The 22171-nt window shown below is 38.6% G+C and overlaps 1 protein-coding gene across 1 annotated transcript; it reads right to left on the bottom strand.

Annotated features, from left to right (window-relative positions):
* Window positions 1-3756: 3756 nt before the first annotated feature.
* LOC113055091 (cadherin-like protein 26) lies at window positions 3757-20355 on the bottom strand. The gene is made up of 17 exons (XM_026221063.1): window positions 20068-20355; window positions 19064-19180; window positions 18448-18597; window positions 18233-18377; window positions 15686-15849; window positions 15207-15335; window positions 14721-14903; window positions 7891-8186; window positions 7038-7180; window positions 6563-6790; window positions 6200-6421; window positions 5446-5567; window positions 5255-5350; window positions 5043-5132; window positions 4894-4935; window positions 4704-4790; window positions 3757-4608 (listed from the first exon to the last, which is right to left on the bottom strand). Exons 1-17 carry the CDS (start codon window positions 20092-20094, stop codon window positions 4405-4407), a joined length of 2445 nt encoding a protein of 814 aa, XP_026076848.1. The 5' UTR covers window positions 20095-20355; the 3' UTR covers window positions 3757-4404.
* Window positions 20356-22171: the final 1816 nt, after the last annotated feature.

The raw sequence follows: 22171 nt of genomic DNA, 5'->3' as shown, positions 1-22171 counted from the left end.
GGTTCTCTTCTCTAATGCAGTCTGTTCTGTTTTGCCGGTTATTTTGCTCATTCCTCGCATCTCTACCGTCTGCTGATTTGATTTTCGTCACAGTCTATTTTCGTCTCGTCCTTCATTCGTTGACGATAATGTCAATCAATTTAGTCATAGTTTTAGTCTCCATCAGTGCCTTCTATTTTAGTTTTCGTTTCGTTTTCGTCGGCAAAAATATATTTGTGACGAAAATAATGACGAAAATATTTAGTCAACGAAATTAACACTGGTTGGCCCAGGTTCAGGATGGAAAGGAATGTGTCATTGCCTATGCCAGTCGAAGTCTCCACCCTACTGAAAGGAACGACCAGAATTACAGCTCGTTCAAGTTGGAGCTACTGGCCCTTAAGTGGGCACTGACCGATAAGTTCAAAGACTATCTGTGGGGAATGGAGGTAGAAGTCTTTACAGACAATAATCCACTCGTGCACTCGGAGACGAACGAGTTTTCGTTTCGTTTTCGTCGGCAAAAATATATTCGTGACGAAAATAATGACGAAAATATTTAGTCAACGAAATTAACACTGGTTGGCCCAGGTTCAGGATGGAAAGGAATGTGTCATTGCCTATGCCAGTCGAAGTCTCCACCCTACTGAAAGGAACGACCAGAATTACAGCTCGTTCAAGTTGGAGCTACTGGCCCTTAAGTGGGCACTGACCGATAAATTCAAAGACTATCTGTGGGGAATGGAGGTAGAAGTCTTTACAGACAATAATCCACTCGTGCACTCGGAGACGGTGAAGCTTGGCGCGGTAGAACAATGGTGGGCAGCCCAGCTAACCAACTTCAAGTATACAATCCGATACCGTCTGCTAATAGGGACTGCTAACTGTAATGCTGACGTGCTATCTAGACTTCCAGGGGAACAACAAGAGGTTATGACCTTGCTGGTGGGAGCAAAGTCAACTGAAGGGGAGGATTTTACAGAACAATCTGTGTGGTACAAACGACAACGTGAAGACCCTGACTTAAGTCAGTTGCTCTCCTGGAAACAACAGGGTCGACCCCCTCCTGTAGAAGAACAGGTTGGACTGAGTGCGGGACTCCAGCAGCTCTTACGTAAGTGGGACCAGAATGAAGTAGGCCAGGATGCCCTTCTGAGAATAACCAGAACGGAGGGAAATATGGGTCCTGTAGCCAGATCTTGGTTCCCAGTGCCCATACGAAAACTCTGTGGCAGGAATACCGCATAGAAGGTGGCCATCCTAGTGCAGAGAGAACACTCTCCCTGCTGAAGAAGTGCTTTTTCTGGTATTGGATGAGACGGGACTCGATTGTGTGGGCTGCTGAATGCCCTAGGTATGTGGTGTACAAAGCAGGCCCCGAGGTAAGAGCACCCTTGGTGCCCATAGAGCAGAGGTGCCCAACCCTGCTCCTGGCGATCAACTGTCCTGCAAAGTTTGGCTCCAACCCTAATCAAAAACACCTGCCTTTAATTTTTAAGTGAGCCTGAAGACCTTAATTAGTTGCTTCAGGTGTGTTTGATTAGGATTGGAGCTACACTTTGCAGGACAGTCGATCGCCAGGAGCAGGGTTGGGCACCCCTGCCATAGAGACTTCATATCCATTTCAGATGGTAGGCATTGACTTTTTGTCATTGGGTCATCCAGGAGACACGCATCTCTATATTCTGGTAATGACCGATTTGTTTTCAAAATACGCTCTTGCAGTGCCCACAAGGGATCAAACCGCTGCCAACTACTGCTAAGGCAGTATGGAAGAACCTGTTCCAGGTGTATAGGAGCCTGGAGTACATCCTCTCGGACAGCTCTGCAGCTTTCAGCAGCTCTGTCTCTTGTATGGATGCCGGATGAAGCGTACTAAGGTGTACCATCCGCAGGGTAATGGAGCCTGTGAGAGATTTAACCAGACACTCTTGAAGCTCCTAGGAACCTTAACAGATGAGGCACAGTTCCAGTGGCCATCGAGATTACCTGCCCTTCTTCAGGCGTACAATAATACTCCACATGGTACCACTGGATTCACTCCTTCTATGTTGTTTTTGGAAGACATGCAAGGCTCCCAGTAGATTGGATTTACGAGGCTGGGCCGGTGACCAAGCGTCAGACCTTTAATGGATGGGTCCAGTCCCACAACCGGGTACTTAGCCAGGCATACAAAGTAGTCCAAAAACATACCTGGCAGAGGCAGCAAAATGATAAGGCTCGTCGGGATCAGAGAGCCAAGGCATTGGACCTCCTAGTTGGGGAGCGTGTTCTCCTTAGGCACTTCCGTCGGCGAGCCCATGGAAAGCTGGCACCTCGATGGCGACCAACACCCTTTGTGGTAGTTTCCCAACTGCGCCCAGGCCGACCGGTATACCTGATTCATCCAGAAGGTGAGGAAGGTCCTATTCTTACTGCTCATAGGAATAACTTGCGCGTGTGTCCAGTGTCTTTTCCACAGCTGCCAGCCAATGAACCGGCGCGATCCATCCAGGTGGAAGGAATATCTTGGCCATAGGGGGGTGGTAACAATCGTGGATACAGACCCCTGGTATTCTGGAGCACTCGGCCCCCACCAGTACCTGAGGTAACTGTTCCAGACCCTCCACCACACTTGGAATTACCTCAATTAGAGGAGGTGGAGGCAACTAGCAGCAACCCCGACTCTCAAGGGAGGCCCAGTACAGCCCCTTAGGTACATGATGGTCCAGCAGAGATGGAATGTCCACCATCAGAAGCCCCTGCAGAAGAGTCCCTAGGGCCACGTCGCTCCCAGCGATCTACACAGGGCACCCGGCCATTGAGGTACCAAGTGGTGACATAGTCGGGACGACTTATGTTAAAGTGGGGGGGTAGCTGTCAGATGGGGAAAATGTAAAGTGGGTTGAGGGATAGTATGGCTCCCTTGTAATGGGTGTGTTTTAATTTGATTGCAGTGAGATGCAGTGTAGGGTGCAGTGTCAGTGTGTAAAGATATTGGGCAGGTGTGATGTGTGTTTATAATGAGCACGTGTGTTAACGTTGTTTTGTTGGAAGCCTACTGTGGGTGTGTAATGGACTACTACAGGTGATCCCCATTGACTAAATAGCTGCCACACCTCCTGATCATTATAATCATAAACTTATAGCTCTATAAAAGCGATGGAAACTTACGATGCAGGAGAGTCCGGACGCTGATCTATCTTTCCTACGCGGGTGCTCCTTGGCTAGCAAACAGCATGATCGATCGAAGATCGCACGCAAGTATTCCTATAAAGGGACATTCTTTTTTTCCCTCTCGTAATCCATTGCTTGATGCCGATGGTCTAGCGCTCGCTGTAGTTGCTTTGCTGAGGACTTTTTGCTGATTCTTTATTGGACAGAAAGCTGCCAAGGCACACTGGAGTCAGGCCGCCTGCTAGACAGCTCAAAGGAGTGGAAGGCGTCATCCCCATCCTGGACAGGAAAGTAGTTTTTCTGCACTCGTCCAGGAATGAGAGTTTGAGCTCTGTTGTGGTTTTGTCTTTTATTGATTTGCCATATTACTCCTTGTTTGGGTCTGAGAAGATACGTTGCCGGTGGTGAAGACGTTTCCGGGATTCCCCGCTCTAACGTGTCTTCATATGGCCACGCCTCCAGGGAACCCCTGTGTCTCGCGATCGCCATGTGGTGTCGCATTCTCTAAACAAACTTTTTAATTAAGAAATCGGTGCCAATTTGTTTCTACTTCAATCACTGGGTCAAAGGCAAAAATACATTGCTACAGGTAAATCATAAATTTGTGGACTATTCAATAACTTCCTTCCCATTTTTGTAGATCTTTTTTAATTGTGTAAGGATAAAAAAGCCATTTAAATGTCATATGTTCAGGTACACAATCCTCTCACAAAACAGGCAGCACAACTAATGGAAGATTAATAAAGACATAATGCTATGTAACCCTGAGTACAATATTTCCATGACATTATATGTTTTAAAATATGTAAACATGATTGAAATAGATCATTGTAGTTTCTGAAATTGAGGTAGGAATAACTTTTCTTTGCAGGTGCATTTCACTTGCGCTTGAAATAAATCTCTCAAAGGGAGAATTTCTCTCACAAATGGCAACATTTGAGACCAGTTGTGAATGAAGAAATTTAGGCTGTAAAAAATATGCTCTCAACATTCTGTGACCGAATGTGTGGGAATGTTTGCATGTTTGAATAATTCACAGAAATTCGTAAAGAAACGATGCTATCACACCAACCCATTTTAGACATAACAATAACATAAGAACAAAAAGAGAATCAAACAGAGGAGTTTATCTATGAATGACATTTAACAAAGAAAATCTCTCCACTGATTTTTTTTTTTTCAACAATTAGCCTTCTGTTCAAAACATCGGTGAAACATCTTCATCCTCCTGACTCCTGACTATCTGGTCCTATTCTCTATCATTTCTGATTAGAACACTTTCTCTGGGCTACAGATGTAAGCCAGATTCTTAAATGCTGGTCCAAGATCAGAGAGCTTCTCGGGGTCAAACTCATTCATAGGCAGGTCTATGGGATCCAGGTCTACAAAATTATCAGGGTTGTCCTCAAGGGCATAAAGCTGAGGCTCGTAATCAAGCAACTCATTTTCTAGGCAATGTATTGAATGCAGCCTCTGAAAATTGAGAAAGAATTATGTTTAGTCAATGAATTAATAAATGTTGAATTAATCTCTTGCGTGCCTGGGTGGAAACCTGAAGGCGAATGTACCTGCGAGAGCAAGCGTTGTAAAGTTGAGCAGCTGATGAAATAGGCACCCTGTCGTCTTTGTGAGCTCCTCCTGCTAAATGTTGAACCCTTAGGGTATAAGAATATTCCTGTATATTACTGATTTTAAGATTTCATAAGTTTCACTGAACAGTCACAAGTTTAAACATGTCATAAAATGATAAAGGTTTACCTGGTAGCGGTTGCCACTCTGATACTGGTTAGACATCCATGTCTGATGGAACAGAAGACAGTACAGTAAATACTGAACCTCTACTTTTAATTTCAAAGGATATTTGATTGTGACAGTTTCATAAATGAGATATTGAACTGCTGTATTACCTCACTGGAATAGCACTGTGATCTGTCTCTAGACCAGCACTCATCGATTTCCACTGGGAGACTCGGAGCGGCCATAATTTTGCGAGATACCTGTAATCAACAAATAAAATTAATACAATACAATGCTTTGTAGTGTAAAGAATGACAGTGGCTCTTTAAGGATTTCTTAGTTATTCCCAAGACCTCATTATGCAACAAATATAAATGTTTACCCTCTGAATGTCAGCTGTCTGTTGAACTCCATAATTGACAAGAGTTGTGTCCTTTGAGTGACTTACAGATGTGTTCTTCAGTAGAATAGTCGGGACCTTCATGAATGTGGAGTAATAGAGTAAACCTGTATTAGACTTCACTGTGAAAGTGCCATTTAGCTTTTCATTAGAAATCTTAATGAAGGTATTACCACACAATCAGTGCCAGGTTTCTCTATGTTAGAAGGCAGAAGGGCATCTTCTAAGACATCGTCTACCTGCGCCAGAGACTTCACAGTCCCACAAGAGCAAGTGAGAGACAGCAACAGACATGCTAAAAGGAAAAGTGGCTTTCAGATTCAACATGCTTTTTCATCTTAAAAACAACAAGTTATAACATAGTGCACATACATTTGTGTATAATTCTTATGGAAAATCATGATTTCAGGTGTATACTTGTTTCATTCAGCTTGGATTAAACAAAAGCTAACAACATTACCCCCAAATATATATATATATATATATATATATATATATATATATATAGATTGTTTTTTTAAGAAACTATTTTGTTTAAATAGTGTTTTAACTCAACTCCGATTTGTTGTTGGGCAGAACGCACTGCAGAAATTACAGTGGGTTATTTATATCATTGTATTATTAGTACAAAACAGAAAATATTATACATATTTTAAAAATAATATATAGTTCCTATCATGCTTTGCATAGGACAATGAGAGTAACATTTTTGGGGGAATTTGGTATTCTTATTTTAGTATTATGTTTTGCTTTGAAACTACATAATTTGGTCACGTCAAAATAACTTAATATATTAAATTTATATAATAATTATAATATAAAAGTTAGTTAACTGTCCTCCTGCCACAATAATAGTAGGACAACACAGGATATAAAATGTATTTATCAAATCAATTAAAAGGGAATTTATCAGAATCCTGTGCTCACCCAAAATCATCAGCGCAGCAAGGATGGTAATTCCTTTCATGCCACTTCCCACTTTTTGCTGTGTGTTACGCTGCGTCAGACAGTTTGGTGAAACCACACAATCACACAAAGCAACAGAGAGGTTCTGGAGGACAAACCTGCCCTGTTTATCAGAGATTTTCACAATCAGTGTGTACAGACTGGTATGAACACTTTTATCCTTCACCAAATGCACTGTGCTACCTAAAAGACACAGAAAAAAAAAATATGAAAGGTGACTGATGACTCTTGCCTAAGAGTTTAGTAAAAGGCTAATCTAAAGTTGAAAAGACTATATGAGGTTCTATATAAAGCATCATATAAACTCTTTTTTAACTTATTTACCATGACTGGGGTCAAAGCTCCATTCTTTCTTATGATCTCCTACTATTTCAAAACTGAACGGGCCGCTGTACGGATCTCCATCGAGGTCAAAGGCAGTGATCTCTGCATGTGACACTTCATCAGACTGACAGACAGAAATCATGTTCTCCTTTAAAAGGGGCACATTGTCATTTTTGTCTTCAACGTAGATCTGAATGGTAGCAGTGCTTGTCATTGGAGGATGGTCATCTGTCAATTAAATGATAAAAAATGAAAAAAGAGGTAATAATAGTTTTAGCTGTAAACTATGTAGGTATTGTAGGTATTGTCTCTTTCTATAGCTCAAGATGCTGGAATAGGCTCTAGCATCCCTCAGACCCTACATACAGTAGGACAAGCAGTTTGGAAACATGGGGGATGGATGGAGGATGAATGTAGTTGTTACCAGTTTATTTGCAAGCCAAATGCAAATATGTATATATATATATAGTATTACCCTTCTCTGTCACAAGGACAGTGAGTGTATAAGTCCCATTGTTCACATGACTTGACTCTCTGTCCAAAGACTCTTTTACAAATATTTCCCCAGTTCTTTGGTCTACTCTGAACCAGCCAGCAGGATCCTGATCAATAGAATACCTGGAAGAAAAAAAAAGTTTATTTTCAACAGACACATTCTGTCACGATCACCAGCTGGAGTGCCTTTGATAACCACCAGATGGCACGCCATCGCAGACCTCGGTCACTCATTCTTGGACATCTTTTCCCATAACCCTTTGCACGGACTCCTCTACACTCATTGATTGTCTGGTTAACCCTTTCTGCTCACTCTGTTTAAGCCTGGTTCATTTTGGCATGCATTGCTAAGTCTTGTATGTGCCATAACTGCAGTTCTAAGCATTGTATCCTTGTTATTCTTGTTATTCTGCCTGTTTCCTGGATTACTCTGGTTGCCTCAGCCCCTTACTCTGTTGCTGTTTTGGATTGCCTGTTTGTGTATGACCTTTGCCTGTTTTTGGAATATGTTTGTGGACAACTCCTTCAATAAACAATTGCATTTGGATTGAATGTCCTCTTGCAGTTTATAATAGCCTGGATCCCCCGTATGGAGTGGCACCAAAAAGTTTTTGGACCCGTTTATATTAGATATAAAAATATATAAATTTTTATCTAAAATAATCTAATAAATCTAAAACCATGGAACAAACTTCCCTATATGAAATATTTTTTTTCTTGAAAACTGTGTTTGTACCATATTTCTTAAAAAAAATAAAAATAAACATTTTAACTATTGCTTCATTGTTCAGAAAGTACTTGGAGCCAGATTATTATAATGATTGCACACATACTCAAGTTTGTGGCGACGTCCAGTGTCAGGATCGACTGCTGTCACTTTGTCCACAAAAGCACCAACAACACCATTTTCTTCCAAAATTACTTTTCTTACTGGATCTAGGAAGAATGGCGGGTCATTGGCATCTTCCACTGTAATGGTAATATCCCTAGAGGATGGTTTTGCTGGATTTGTGATGATTCTCCAGAGTCCATCTGCAGATCTCTCTTTCACCTCACAAGAGAAATAAGACTCTTCGTTCTCTACAAAGATGGTGAGTTTATGTTCTGCTTTTTCTTCAAAGTCTAAGGGCTAAAAAACAAACAAAAAAAAATTATACATTTAATACCAGTAGCCTGTACAAGGTCAATTTATTCCAAGATTACAGGCATTTTTACTGAACATATGTCATAATAGCAACACTGTAAATTCAAACTGAATGATTTCACTCAATTAGTCTATAGATTTTAATGAATAGCAAAGACATCTGAAATGTACGTCTGACTTGTTGAATAATAACCACATTAATAACATTAAGGATTACATGTAAACATAATAACACTAGTACCAACATGCTGCTCAGGTCCCAGTTCTCTATGGAGTTATTTTTGTCTTTTTTATTCAAATCAAAATATAATGGGCCTCATTTACAAAATGAACGTACAACAGAAAATTGGCTTTACGTTCGTTTCAACACAAAACTCAGAATTTATCAATACGGACGTGAACGGTGGCTACAATCAAATCTCACGTCGGGTCTCAGCTCTGTAGCCTACGCAAGTGTTTTTTTTTTTTTTCAGCCTGAACTTGCAGGCATATAAATCTGGTGGAGAATTGTAGAATGACATAATATTGTTATTTTGGGTTATTTTCCTGTCCTTTCCGAAGCTCATTAGTCTTTTTTTCTTTTTCCTTTTTTTATTACATTTTTTATTTTATTTCAGGGCTCACTTTATAAGTGTGAATAGCTGCATAAAAAAACCCCCAGACCATAAGGATTTACACAGTATCACATCATGTACCTACAGCGCTTCTGTGAACGGAGAAAAACTGAAATCTAGTCTATAAAAGGGATCAAATAAATAGGACCCCATAAAATATATAATAGGCTATAATATAGTAGAATTAACAGATTAACAAAAGAAAAAGAAAAAAACTGTGCTTCACAAATTCGCACTAACATATATAATATAATTGAGCAATTAGTCAAGTCTGCTTTATTGTCAATTCTTCCACATGTACAGTATATACATATAGATAATTGAAATTGCATTACTGTCCAACCCTTGGTGCATACAGATAACACTAATAGTAGTAGCTTATTTAGTGTGGTGCATGGGGAAAAGCGTGGGGGGGGGGTGTTGGGGACAAGGTCGAGAGGGAGTTCAGCTTCCTGACAGCCTGATGGATGAAGCTGTCCTTCAGTCTGCTGGTCCTGGCCTGGATGAAGCAGACTGAAGAAGCTGTGGGACGGGTGGGTGGGATCACCTGCGATGCAGAGGGCTTTACGGGTGAGACAGGTTCCATAAATGTCCTGGAGGGAGGGGAGAGAGACACCAACGATCTTCTCAGCTGCTCTTACAATGCGTTGAAGAGTCTCCTGGCAGGATGCATTGCAGACTCCATACCACAAAGTGAGCTAGTCAGGATGCTCTCGATGGTGTCTCTGTAGAAGGTGATGGGTTTCGGGGCTCTGGCTCTTCTCAGTTTGCGGAGGAAGTAGAGATGCTGCTGTGCTTTCTTGGCCAGTGCTGTGGTGTTGTCAGTCCAGGAGTTGTCCTCTGTGATGTGCACACCCAGGAACTTGGTGCTGCTCACTCTCTCCACAGTCGCAACATTGATGGTCAGAAGAGCATGCTGAGTGTGCACTATCCTGAAGTCAACAACAACCTGCTTCGTCTTTTCCACGTTCAGAGAGAGATTGTTGTTACTGCACCACCCGGCCAGGCGGCTCACCTTGCTCCTGTAGTTTGTCTCATCTTTGTTGCTAATGAGACCCACCACAGTCGTGCCATCTGCAAACTTAATGAATAGGTTGGTGTTGTGTGACAGTGTGTAGTCGTGGGTCAGCAGAGTGAAGAGGAGGGGGATCAGCACACATCCTTGGGGGGCCCCAGTGTTCAGTGTGATGGCGCTGGATGTGTTGCTGCCGACCCGAACTGCCTGAGATCTTCTGGTCAGAAAGTCCAACAGTCAGTTGCACAGCGAAATGAGACCCAGCTGGACCAGTTTGTGGATGCACTGTTGAAAGATTGTGTTGAATGCTGAACTGAAATTTATGAACAGCATTCTGATGTATGAGACTTTTTCCTCTAGATGTGTGAGTGCTGAGTGAATGGCAGTGGCAATGGCATCATCGGACGACCGGTGGCACTGATATGCAAACTGGAAGGGGTCCAGGGAGGGGGGAGGGCAGACTTGATGTGGTCCATGACTAGCTGTTCAAAGCACTTCATGAGGATCGGAGTAAGTGCAACAGGACGATATTCATTGGAGCAGGATGGAGATGGCTTCTTCGGAACTAAAATGATGGTGGTAGCATTGAAGCATGTGGGGACAACAGCCTGACTGAAGTGAGATGTTGAATAAGTAAACCCTTCGGCAGATTATATTGAGTTTTGAGATTCTGGAAGGATTGTAAACCATGTTCCTCATAGATATCTACCAGAGTGTTTACTTTATTATGAGTCCATTGCGGACAATGAAATTGAGTACTGCCTGACATATTGTAACTAGTTGTGGTTTGTTTGAGATTTTCCTATGTGGTTTTATAATGGGGTTTTTCAATTAATGAGTAATAAAAGGCTTGTGGTAAACATTGCTTGGTGGTACTTTTATGTTTTGTTCTACAAAGTAAATTACATGCATCCATACCCAAAACACAAATTTTGAAGGAGTTATGTTCATTTTTGAAAATGTAGGTTTTTAAGAATTAACTAGATGAGAAAATTTTGTTCAGTAGATGTGTGCAATTTACATTGTGTGTGAAATTTACATTACATCAAACTACACTTCCGGATTCTGACAGGATTGAATAAGATCAGAGGTGGACTTACCCTTTAGGTTAAGGTAGGCGGTCACCTTGGGCCCACAAAATGCTTAATTGCTTAAGCCAAAACCCCCTAAAATGCTTACGATGGGCCTTTTGGATACACACATTTGCTACAAGCAGGATACACAAGAAACATGTTCAATGGAGACACGGGAATGGTTGCATTTTGCGGTGCATATTACCACAACAACCGTCTGCGGGCCTGCTCTAACTTGTTTCTTGTATATATCCTGCTTGTAGCTAACGAAAATATAATGCATCTGAAGCTGTAACTAAATATTGAGCAAAGGTGCATATTATATTTTTATTGTTTAAAATGCTGCTTACTCATTTATGCGAAAGATCCAAGTAGATATTAGTATTTTGTATTACTAGTATTTTGCCAGTGTCTCGCCGTAGACAATACTTCCAACATCTAGCCCTTACCGTATATACAGTACACAATGGAAATTTTTTTTTTGGTGAATAACAATTAGTAAGTGACCAATAAAAAAAAAAGGTCTTTCATCCTGGTGGCTAGAGATCACCCACTGAGATACAACTTCACTTGCAAGCAAAACTTTGCTTTGTCAGGTTGGATGGGGGCAGACACACATTTTCAAGTTTCTCCAAAAATATTTGATTGGGTTAAATCTCAGGCGGTGACTGGGTCACTAAAGGACATTCACAGAGTTGTCTATAAGCCACTCTTGCTGTATTCATAAGGCCATTGTCCTATTGGAAGATGAACCTTCTGCCCAGTCTCAGGTTCTGAATCCCTTGGACTAGGTTTTCATTAAGGATATCACTATATTTTGCTGCACTGATCTTTCCTTCTACTCTGACGAGTCCCTCAGTCCCTGTCGCTAAAAAACAGCCCCACAGCATGAGGCTGCTACCAGCACACTTTACTATGGGGATGGTACTCTGCAGGTGATGAGCGAGCTGGTTTCCTTCAAACAACATTTTTAGAATTGAAGTTTATCAGACCAGAGAGTCTTGTTTCTCAGAGTCTGAGGGTCCTTTTTTTTTTTTTTTTTTTTAAATTCCAAGTGTGTTTTCATGTGACTTAACTGAAATCTTGCCACACTGCCATAAATCCCAGATCGGTGAAGTGCTACAGTGATGTTTGTCCTTCTGACATATGATCATGGAGCTCAACTAGAGTGACCATCAAGTTCTTGGTCACCACTCAAACCAAAGCCTTTCTCCATCAGTTGCTCAGCCAGAAGGAAAGTTGTTTAAAACTTCTTCCATTAAAGGTCCCCTTCTTCGTGATTCTATGTTTTAAACTTTAGTTAGTGCATAATGTTGTTGTTAGAGTATAAATAATATCTGTAAAATTCTAAAGCTCAAAGTTCAATGCCAAGCAAGATATTTTATTTCACAGAATTCACCTACATCGAACGACCAGTTTGGACTACATCCCTCTAGTTCCTGCAGTAATGACATCACTAAAACAGTCTTTTGACTAAACTCCGCCCACATGAATGCACAAAAAAGGGGGCGTGGCCTTGTTGCGCTCCGACAGAGAAGAAAGAAGAGCTTTGCTTGTGTTTGTCGCCATGTCGTTGAAACGCTGTTATTTTCATCTCGGAGTCCAATCATCTTTGTTTGGGCTTCCCAGGGACGCTGTACTTGGAGATTAATGGTTACAATTTATGTTTAACTCGGTTCCGGAAAACTATAATCCACATGTAAAACTATGTGCAGCACATTTTGCTGAGGACAGCTTCCTCAATCTCAATCAGCTTAATGTCGGATTCGCACAAAGATTATTCTTGAAAGATGGAGCAGTTCCCTCTTTGTCTGGAGAAGGTGTTGTTTATGGACCACAACCGGTATGTGTATTTTATTATTTAAGTTGGTGCATTTAACAGTTTCTGTAACTTATTACACAAAGGGCAATGCTGTTTAGCTTTGTTAACTAGATGTTAGGGCTGTGCAAACTAACAAATGTGGTTTTCATGCGCATCTCGTCAGTAAAAACGCTCCTGTGACTATAAATTCATCTCCTGCACATGCTCCTGCCCACTTGCTTCTCAAAACTAGTCCAATCGCGTTTGCAGGAGGGCAGCGTGCTGTTAGCTGCTGTTGAATCAAAACACAGGAACCGCTGGCCCAATCAGAACTGGTTACATATTTCTGAAGGAGGGACTTTATAGAACAAGGAAGTCATCAGCCCGTTTTTATGACAGTGAAAACAGCAGTATACAGATAGGTGAATTGTGTGAAAAATACTGTGTTTTTTACATGCGAAACATGAACGTGTTATATTGCACACTGTAAACACAATCAAAGTTACAAAAAAAGCGTGTAAAACGGGACCTTTAAGGTTAACAGAGACTACATGCTTCTGTGACCCTTTAATGAAGCATAATTTTTTTTTTTTAACTCTTCCCCAGTTCGCTTGACTCGGATTCTGATCTCAACAGGCAGTTCTTTTGACCTCAGTGCTTGATTTTGGCTCTGATATGCATTACCAGCTGTTAGACCTTTTATTAAGATATGTGTGCCTTTTCAAATCATACCCATTCAATTGAATTTGCCACAGGTTAACTTCACATGGAGTATAGTAACATCTATAAGCAATATGAGTGCTTCTGGGCAAAATTTCAACTGTCCAAGATAAGGGTATGAATACTTATGCATTGAAATCATTTTAGTTTTTAGTAAATTTGAAAATGTAAAAAAAACTGTATTTTGCTTTACAACTTTGGTCTATGGAGTGGAGATTGATCTATAAAAAAAGTAATTTTAAGAAGTTTAACATAAGGCAGCAACATAACGAAACGTTAAAAAAAGTGAAGGGGTATAAATACACTCTATATGCACTGCAAATAATTTTATCAAATATTTATATATATATATATATATATATATATATATATATATATATATATATACATATATATATATATATATATATATATATATATATATATATATATATATGTATATATATATATATATATATATATATATATAAATAATTCGTTTTACTTTCAAACATGTTTTATTGAAAAAAAAGAAAAAGAAAAAAAAAAACTCCATATATCTTGGGGAATCTCTCCTCAATGATCTAACTTTATCTTTCTCTTCGTCGATAAAAATATTGTTTACTTAAAAATAAAAAAACAATAACATTTCCACAAATACATTATTAACTAAATAAATAAATCAAATGAACCTCAATACCATTCAGAATGACTAAATATTATACATGTCGTTATTCAGATGAAACTACCAAGAAGAGCATAGCCATCCATTAAATGAACAGTTCAGCTATGAAATTCTATTCACATTCTAATTAGTTCATTCAATTTAATGTTCTCAGCCAATCAGATTCACTTACTCATTATTATTTACTTTTACAAGTAGGACATATTAAACGAACACGGTTTGTATCCTCATCTTAGCCCCCTCTTCCCCAGCACAACCTGCCTAGATCTGCAACAGAGGATCTTCTTTTCTCTAGAACCAGGAGCACCATGTTTCCTTTAAATTTCATGATCTGAGCATTTAGCAGAAGCAAGTCTACTTGCTCTGCAGCACTGTAACAGATCTAGCCTGCCAATACCAAACCTTAAAATAAAGCTGTCATGCGATTATCCAGAGAGTTGTCATGACTGAAATGTTTGAACTGCAATCTGTGGTCAAGAGAAAAATAAGGTGGGGAGTGTAACATCTTGCCACATCATGTACTATACTAATGACCTATAATGACTCAATATCCCAAAAATTTATTTTGTCTTTGTAATGTGATGTGAACAAAGCATGACACTTAAAGAATCACCTAGAGTCTGTAAACATACCTTAACCACTGTGAGGATTCCATCATTGGTGTCTGGATCGGTGTAGATGGAGAAGTGGCCACCTTCATCCCCTTGTATGGAGTATCTGACCCTCCATGCAGCAGTGAGACGCGTGTCAGCATCAGCTGTATGTATTTTGAGAGGTGAAGTACCATTTGTCCCTTCCAACACATCAGCTGAACCCTGGATGAGTGGCAAAATGTAAAAATAATTAACCCAAAAATTAAAGATTGATTGAACACGAAAGAAAATAATTGGAAGAATGTTGGTATGCAAACAGTTGCTGGTAGCCACTGACTTCCATTGTATGAAAAAAAAAAAAAAACCCTTTTCAAAGTAAATGGCTACCAGCAACTGTTTGTTTACCAACATTCTACAAAATATGACCATTGGTTTTCAACAAAAGAAAGAAACTCATACAGGTTTGGAACAACACAAGATATTATCATGTTTGGAGAGGGGTGAACTAACCCCTCTTACACTAACCGTTTGCCCTGTGATAACCGGTAGATGGTTGTTCCCATCCTGAAGGTTGACAATTATGGTAGCTGTGCTTGACAGCTTTACAACTCCACGGTCTTTTGCTTCAACTGTTATAGTGTATTTATTAGCAACCTGAAAAGAAAACTGGTTTGACTCTTTACATACATACTCAAAAAACTTTTTTTTTTTTCAATTACATGCTAACATTAAATCACCTGACAAATGTCAAGATATTTTAAAGACATGTTTTCACATGTTTCACTGAAACTGGACTGGGATGCCTGTTGGACTGTCAGGCACAAACATGATGGCTCATGTCTTGGTACTAAAATACTCAAATCCTAGCATGACACAGGCATGCATATGCTATAGGCCATTCAGTATGTTAAACACTGTACAAGTAACAACAAAGTGTAAATATATGCATTGCGTAATCAATTCTGTACTTGCGAATTATATCTTCATGGGCTTATTTTTTTTACCTCGTAATCAAGGCATCCTTTAAAAGATATTGCACCACTTTCTTGTATGTAGAATTCCACATTTTTAGTTGGTGGAGTGACAGAAGTAATTTTGTAGTCAATGGTGGAATTTGGAGTTCCTGCCGCATCCTTGTCAATAGCTAATACACCTACAATAAAACCACCTGCAAGAAGACAATCACAATGTTAATTAATTCATTCAAGGAATAGTTATTATTTGGTCGTCCTCATGTTGTTCCAAATCAATATGACTTTCACCTGTGGAAAACAAAATGAGAAAATCTAAATATTTTCCTAGTCACTCTTTCGCATACAATTGCAATGAATAGGAACGGATTATGCTTTAAAAATTATGCAAAAGGACTTCCTCAAACATATAGCTGTCACAATTATGTGTACTCAAAACACTCAAGATGTTGAAGGTAAGATTATCTTTAATTATCCACACACACAAGGTAAATCCAGATGGATCTACGAAGCACAGCCAGACGAGTGGATTCCTGAGGCGATGGCGGGTCAATGACAGACCAAGGTGGAGCTGAAGGGATGAGGGAGCCAGGCGACCTGACAAGCTATGGCAGAGATGAGGGATCTAGGAGCCATGGGTCGACAGGCCGAGGCGAAGACTGGGATCTTCTAGCCACAACACTGATAGAGACTGGCAAACCCACACCACAGATAGTGGGCTGACGGTGAGCTGAGGGGCTGACAGGGGACAGCGGAGGTGGTGGGAAATGTCTAAGAATAGTCTAGTGTGATCCTGGAGGGAAAGGAGGAAGTTGGGGTGATCCATAACCAAAAAAATACAAATAAAAAAGAAATAATTTCAAACACGAAAAAACAAATGAGGGAAAACATGTCGCTAAACTTTTTGTTTTGGTCAGATCTTCTGTCACAATCAGGTGCACTCAAAACACTCACAAAAATGATGAAGGTAAAATGTTCTTTAATATTTCACACAGAATGTAAATCCACAAGAGGAAGGCTCTGCACATGAAAACATAGACGAGATCTGACAAACAGACAGGAACTTAAATACACAGGCAAATTAAGATAATTAACTAGACACAGGTGAACAGAATAAAGTAATCAGACACAGTGGGGGGACTAGGTCAAAACAGGAAAACAAGAGGAAAGACAACAAACTAAAAGTCCATGATCGTACATGCATCGTACAGTACATGCAAAGCTAAAGTTGATTTGATTTGATTTGATTACTAGTGAATGAAATTAATGAAAACTGATTCAATGTTAACTTTGAATACAGTTTAAAAAAATAATTAACTGTCAGTAATATAACGTTAAAAGCATCTATCAAATATAAATGTATAGACTGTTCACTTCTGTGACTGAATTTTTAAAATAGTAATTTGAACTTGAGAATGGAAGCAGTCTGAATCTCTCAATTCTTCTCATATTCAGCAATTCCTTGAAAAGATCTGACTTGAAACATCTGTTCATAAATCAGACACTCTTACTTATCTTAGGGATATGAAGATTTTAATGAATAATAATAATAATAATAATAAAAATAATAATGTATATATTTTTGTCACACAACGCTTGTTTGGCACCAAAAATCTTGAAATATATAAAACAAGTCATATAGACCACTTTAGCATTACTTTCACTGTGCTTTAGTTCTTTTGTTAAAAATGTTTAACTCTCCATTTATGTTAATTGTATGTATGGTAAGACCTTATAAATAAAAGCTTATTAATAAATGCTAAATATATTTGAGTTTCTTCAACTATGGGTGTGTGACGACCTGGGTATTCATTGGGCTTTTTTCCAGTAGACTTCGGATGACTCCGCCCCGCCGTAACCTGGTTGCATCCGTGACACCTGTGCCCAATTTTCCCTTGCCTTTGATGATGTTTCTTTTTGCACACATCACGAGACCACAGCACATTACATTCTCACACATACCCTTAGGACGCCATTACTGACTTTTGAATACTACCGTAAAACGTTTTGTATATTTGTCTTATCTAAATAAAACGTTTCTTTACGAATTGGCTCTCTTATGTCCCAGTTTTTGTTGCGTCCCCTTCTGAGTCACAGGACGTAACAAAAACTGGGACATAAGAGAGCCAATTCGTCAGTAATGGCGTCCTAAGGGTATGTGTGATTTTTAATGAAGGTTAATGTAATTCGTATAATTATAGTTTCATATTTTTCATATTTTAATCATACTAATTATCAGATGACTTTAATGAATAAACATGTCTCGGACTTAGACTTTCAATCATAAAATATGTATATCTTACAAATAACATTTACATTATTTGTAAAGTTATTATGATATGGCGTTAAATCAATTTCAAGAACCATTGTGAAATTTACAATATTACAGTTGTCTAATATAAGGCAATGTGCAAAAGCAGAATTGTGAATATTTTTACTGATTGTCATTTCCAATCAGGCTTAATTGTTGAATTATGCAAAAAATATTACTTTTTATTTATGATGCAACCAAATTCAACTTATAGTCCAAAGGAGCAATGTTAGATGCACATGATTATAGATGATAAAAATGATACTGACCTTGTTTTGCTGCTTCGTTTATAGTGACATCATAAAGCTTCCTCTTGAATTCCGGCGGGTTGTCGTTGATGTCCAGTATGTTGACCTCCATGCCTAGTTGTGTATCTACGGCCAAGTTGGACTTATTTCTTGCTTGAAAAGTCAGCTTTGAAGGGAAGATTAAATGAATTTCAAGCGTATGCCCTTATTACAATCGAATGAAAGATTCCACTTACCATCAGAACGCTGTACTGCTCATAGTCGACTTTCCGGTGGACTTTAATGACTCCTGTTTTTGGATCGATTGACAGGACACCCTTTGGGTCTTCATCCACACCTTTGCCTTTTAGCTTAAACTCCACTAAATAGCTACGGTCCAGTTTAATCTAGAATTTGGGGAAATAAATGTTCTCGAAGGGAATTTTATAATATTGTCACCTTACTGGATAACTACTTACTAATTTGTAATTTAACTGATACTTTTTAAGCAAGGAATTTCATGTAGTTTCTCATAATAACTTGAATGCATACAGTCATGCATTATTTGATCAAAATACAATAAAAACAGTAATATTATGAAATATCATGATATATACATTTTTTTTAGGTTTAAGTTAAAATACAACATCAATGAAATTATAAAACAAATTGTAATTAATTTTAATTTAAAAGCAAATTTTTCATCATTTCAGGCTTCAGTGCCACATGATCTTTTTTTAATTGTATTATTTTATGAAAGAAAAGTTTAATATTTAATTTATTTAATTGAAATATATAACGATACCTCCCCAATCAGTTTGCTTTTATTTAATACCAATATGCAGAAGATTATTTTAGAGAAATGATATTTACCTGGCCCAGATCATAAGGGAAAGGCCCTGGGTGTTCCTCCACTATTTCAAACGAGTCTATAATCCAGGCTCTTTTATGGCGTCTGAGAGGCTCCGTGCTGCACAGACAGACAATTCCCTTTCAACAGAAACAGTGTGTGTTATTTACTACATGGCTTTAAACATTTTACATTCATTACGACCAGAAAAAAACCTAAAGCTAAAAGAACATTTTAAACTTAAATAATGTGAACATGATGCAACAGCTTTGTCTCACCATTGAAAATGCCATTCAGTCATTAACATTCAGATCATTTTTAGTCATTTCTGTCATAAAACCATGGTCAAAGGACACTTTTTTTTTTGCCTACTTTTGAACTTGCTCTGTATGTTCACCTGAGAATTCAAAGTTGTGAAACTGGTTTGGGAAAGGCCATTTACTAAACTCTCCTCTGCTGCTGTTTTTCTCAACTGACCTCCAGAAAAATAACTCTGTAGGCGCTCATGTCACACGAATACACATATAAAAGCACAGGCTTCCATAAAATGTATAATATTAAATTTTAGTGAATTCTTCTATTATTAATAATAATTATATTATTATATTAATTATCTTTACTGCACAGTTGACTGATTAAGGTCCCAACAGTCACAATATCTGAATTTATCTAATTACAAATAAACTGACATTTAATTGATGATTATATATATATATATATATATATATATATATATATATATATATATATATATATATATATATATATATATATATATATATATATATATATATATATATATATATGCCCCAAAATATTCAATATGACTGAAATGGGAACTGTTCAGGTATAAATAACTTCTCAATGTAACATAGCACATTTTTACTATTACTTACCTAAGTAAAAATTACTTACCTAAGTAAAAATAACACCAAACAAGCAACAAAATAAAAAGACATTTAGATTCAGGATCTTACTGAGTATTGACCTATTGAATAACTGTGACAACAATACAAACTGTACTCACCATAAGCACCAAGTAGCTGATCATCATTGTAGCTGTAATAATTTCTGTTCACAATATGAAGTAGAAAGCATTAACACTGGAATCTCACGAACTCTCACGCTCAGACCTGCTTCTGCATTGGACTGAGAGTTGAGATCATACCTGTGTAGTGCAGAAGTACAGGTAACTACACCCCGGGGCAGTCTTAGTTATAGTATCAGTGTACACACTAAGACATTACAGAGAGAGAGACATCACACATGTTTCTATAGGGGGAGAGAGAGAGATAAAATGAGTTATCCCACAAAAATAAATAAAAAAATACATATTTCAATCAATTGTTTCCCAGTACAAATATCTAAACACTCTTACAGGATAAAATGATTGAAGCTTAACTAATACTTAAGATTGTGTAAAATAATATATATATTTTTAAATATACATTTTAGTTTATATTTCTTACCCCACTTGCAGATTGTTGTTTTGAGCATAAATCTCAGAAAATGATGTCTAGTCGAAAGTGGCAGCAGGTTAAGAAGAAGTTTTTGATATTTTTACTGGAGATTTCTGTAGTGCATTTAGCCATCAACATGGATGCAGAATACATTCAAATCCAAACTGTGGTGCATGAACTGCAGAAGTAGTCACTCAAGCCCAACCAGGTGTCAGTCAATCACCAGTTCATTGGTCACACATACCTGTGACCACACCTGCAACATCTGCGTTACCAGCCAGAGAAGAAACCGCACACATTTCACTTCAATAACAGGTAGTTGATAAAAAGAATAATTCACAAAAATGAAATACCGTTCCTGTAAAACTCCGAAAAGACATCAACGAAAAGCCTATACAACTTTTCCACTATATTCCATGTATTCTGAAGTCATGCAAACATTCATGCTGTGTTTATCGATGTCAAGCCTGTTCAGGGCCCAATTTGTGAAACCAAAGATTGATGCAAATAACATTTTGTAGCTTGGACAAAAGGGTGGTATTGCCCAAAACTCACACATTTAAGTTTCAGTAACACTTTAGTACAGGGTCCAATTCTCACTAATAACTAGTTGCTTATTAGCATGCCTATTATTAATATATTGGCTTTTTATTAGTACTTATAAAGTATGTATAATGCATGACATCCATGATACCCTAAACTACCTTATAAACTATTAATAAGCAGATAGTTAGGAGTTAATAGTTAATGGTTGAGAATTTGACCTTAAAATAAAGTGTGACCTAAGTTTCTACTTACACTCATTGCGATTTCTGTATTTTAGTTTTTTATATACCACTTATTTGAACTCATTTCTAAGTTGCTTAAAATGTGGATTTGATCAATTGCAAGTGGCACTGCTAGCCCTCCACGTGTGTCAATGTTTAAATGACAGATCTGTGAGTAACATGAAAACCTCTTTATCATGTCAAAATACCATGTTGGAAGCTCAATCAAACTTTAAGCTTTTTCTCTTTTGTTTGTCCTTGAATAACATTTGCTTGAATAACACCGCACTACATAGGGGAAGTCGTGGCCTAATGGTTAGAGGGTTGGACTCCCAATCGAAGGGTTGTGGGTTCTAGTCTCGGGCCGGATGGAATTGTGGGTGGGGGGGAGTGCATGAACAGCTCTCTCTCCACCTTCAATACCATGACTTAGGTGCCCTTGAGCAAGGCATCGAACCCCCAACTGCTCCCCGGGCGCCGCAGCATAAATGGCTGCCCACTGCTCCGGGTGTGTGCTCACAGTGTGTGTGTGTGTTCACTGCTCTGTGTGTGTGCATTTTGGATGGGTTAAATGCAGAGCACAAATTCTGAGTATGGGTCACCATACTTGGCTGAATGTCACTTCACTTCTACATGTTTTGGTCTTGGCAAGCACGAGCAATGACATTAACAGACAGCTGTTCAGGAACCTACTGTCACTTTTTACAAGTGCACCAGTCGTTTTTAAAGGCCTAAATGTGCAGTCTGAGGAGAGTTTAAAATCATGTTGGCAATGTTTGGTGTTTGTAAAGTGAATTCCACAGATTCTGCAAATATCTGAGCACTACCGTAGTAGCATGTTGCAAAAATCTAGTACATTTCAAGAACTTCACACATTACAGTCACAATGAAAAATGCTTATAGT

Source organism: Carassius auratus, chromosome 36 (genome assembly GCF_003368295.1).
Source record: "Carassius auratus strain Wakin chromosome 36, ASM336829v1, whole genome shotgun sequence".
Classification (NCBI taxonomy): Eukaryota; Metazoa; Chordata; class Actinopteri; order Cypriniformes; family Cyprinidae; genus Carassius; species Carassius auratus.
This window is presented reverse-complemented; position numbering and strand designations above follow the sequence as displayed.

Coding starts and splice junctions, on each gene's coding strand:
- LOC113055091 (XM_026221063.1), bottom strand. CDS start 20,094: ATGATGATCAGCTACTTGGTGCTTATG. Junction 7,181..7,890: donor GGACGTCGCCACAAACTTGA/GTATGTGTGCAA, acceptor TTTTTCTTCCAG/GTATTCTATTGATCAGGATC. Junction 6,422..6,562: donor GAGCTTTGACCCCAGTCATG/GTAAATAAGTTA, acceptor TGTGTCTTTTAG/GTAGCACAGTGCATTTGGTG.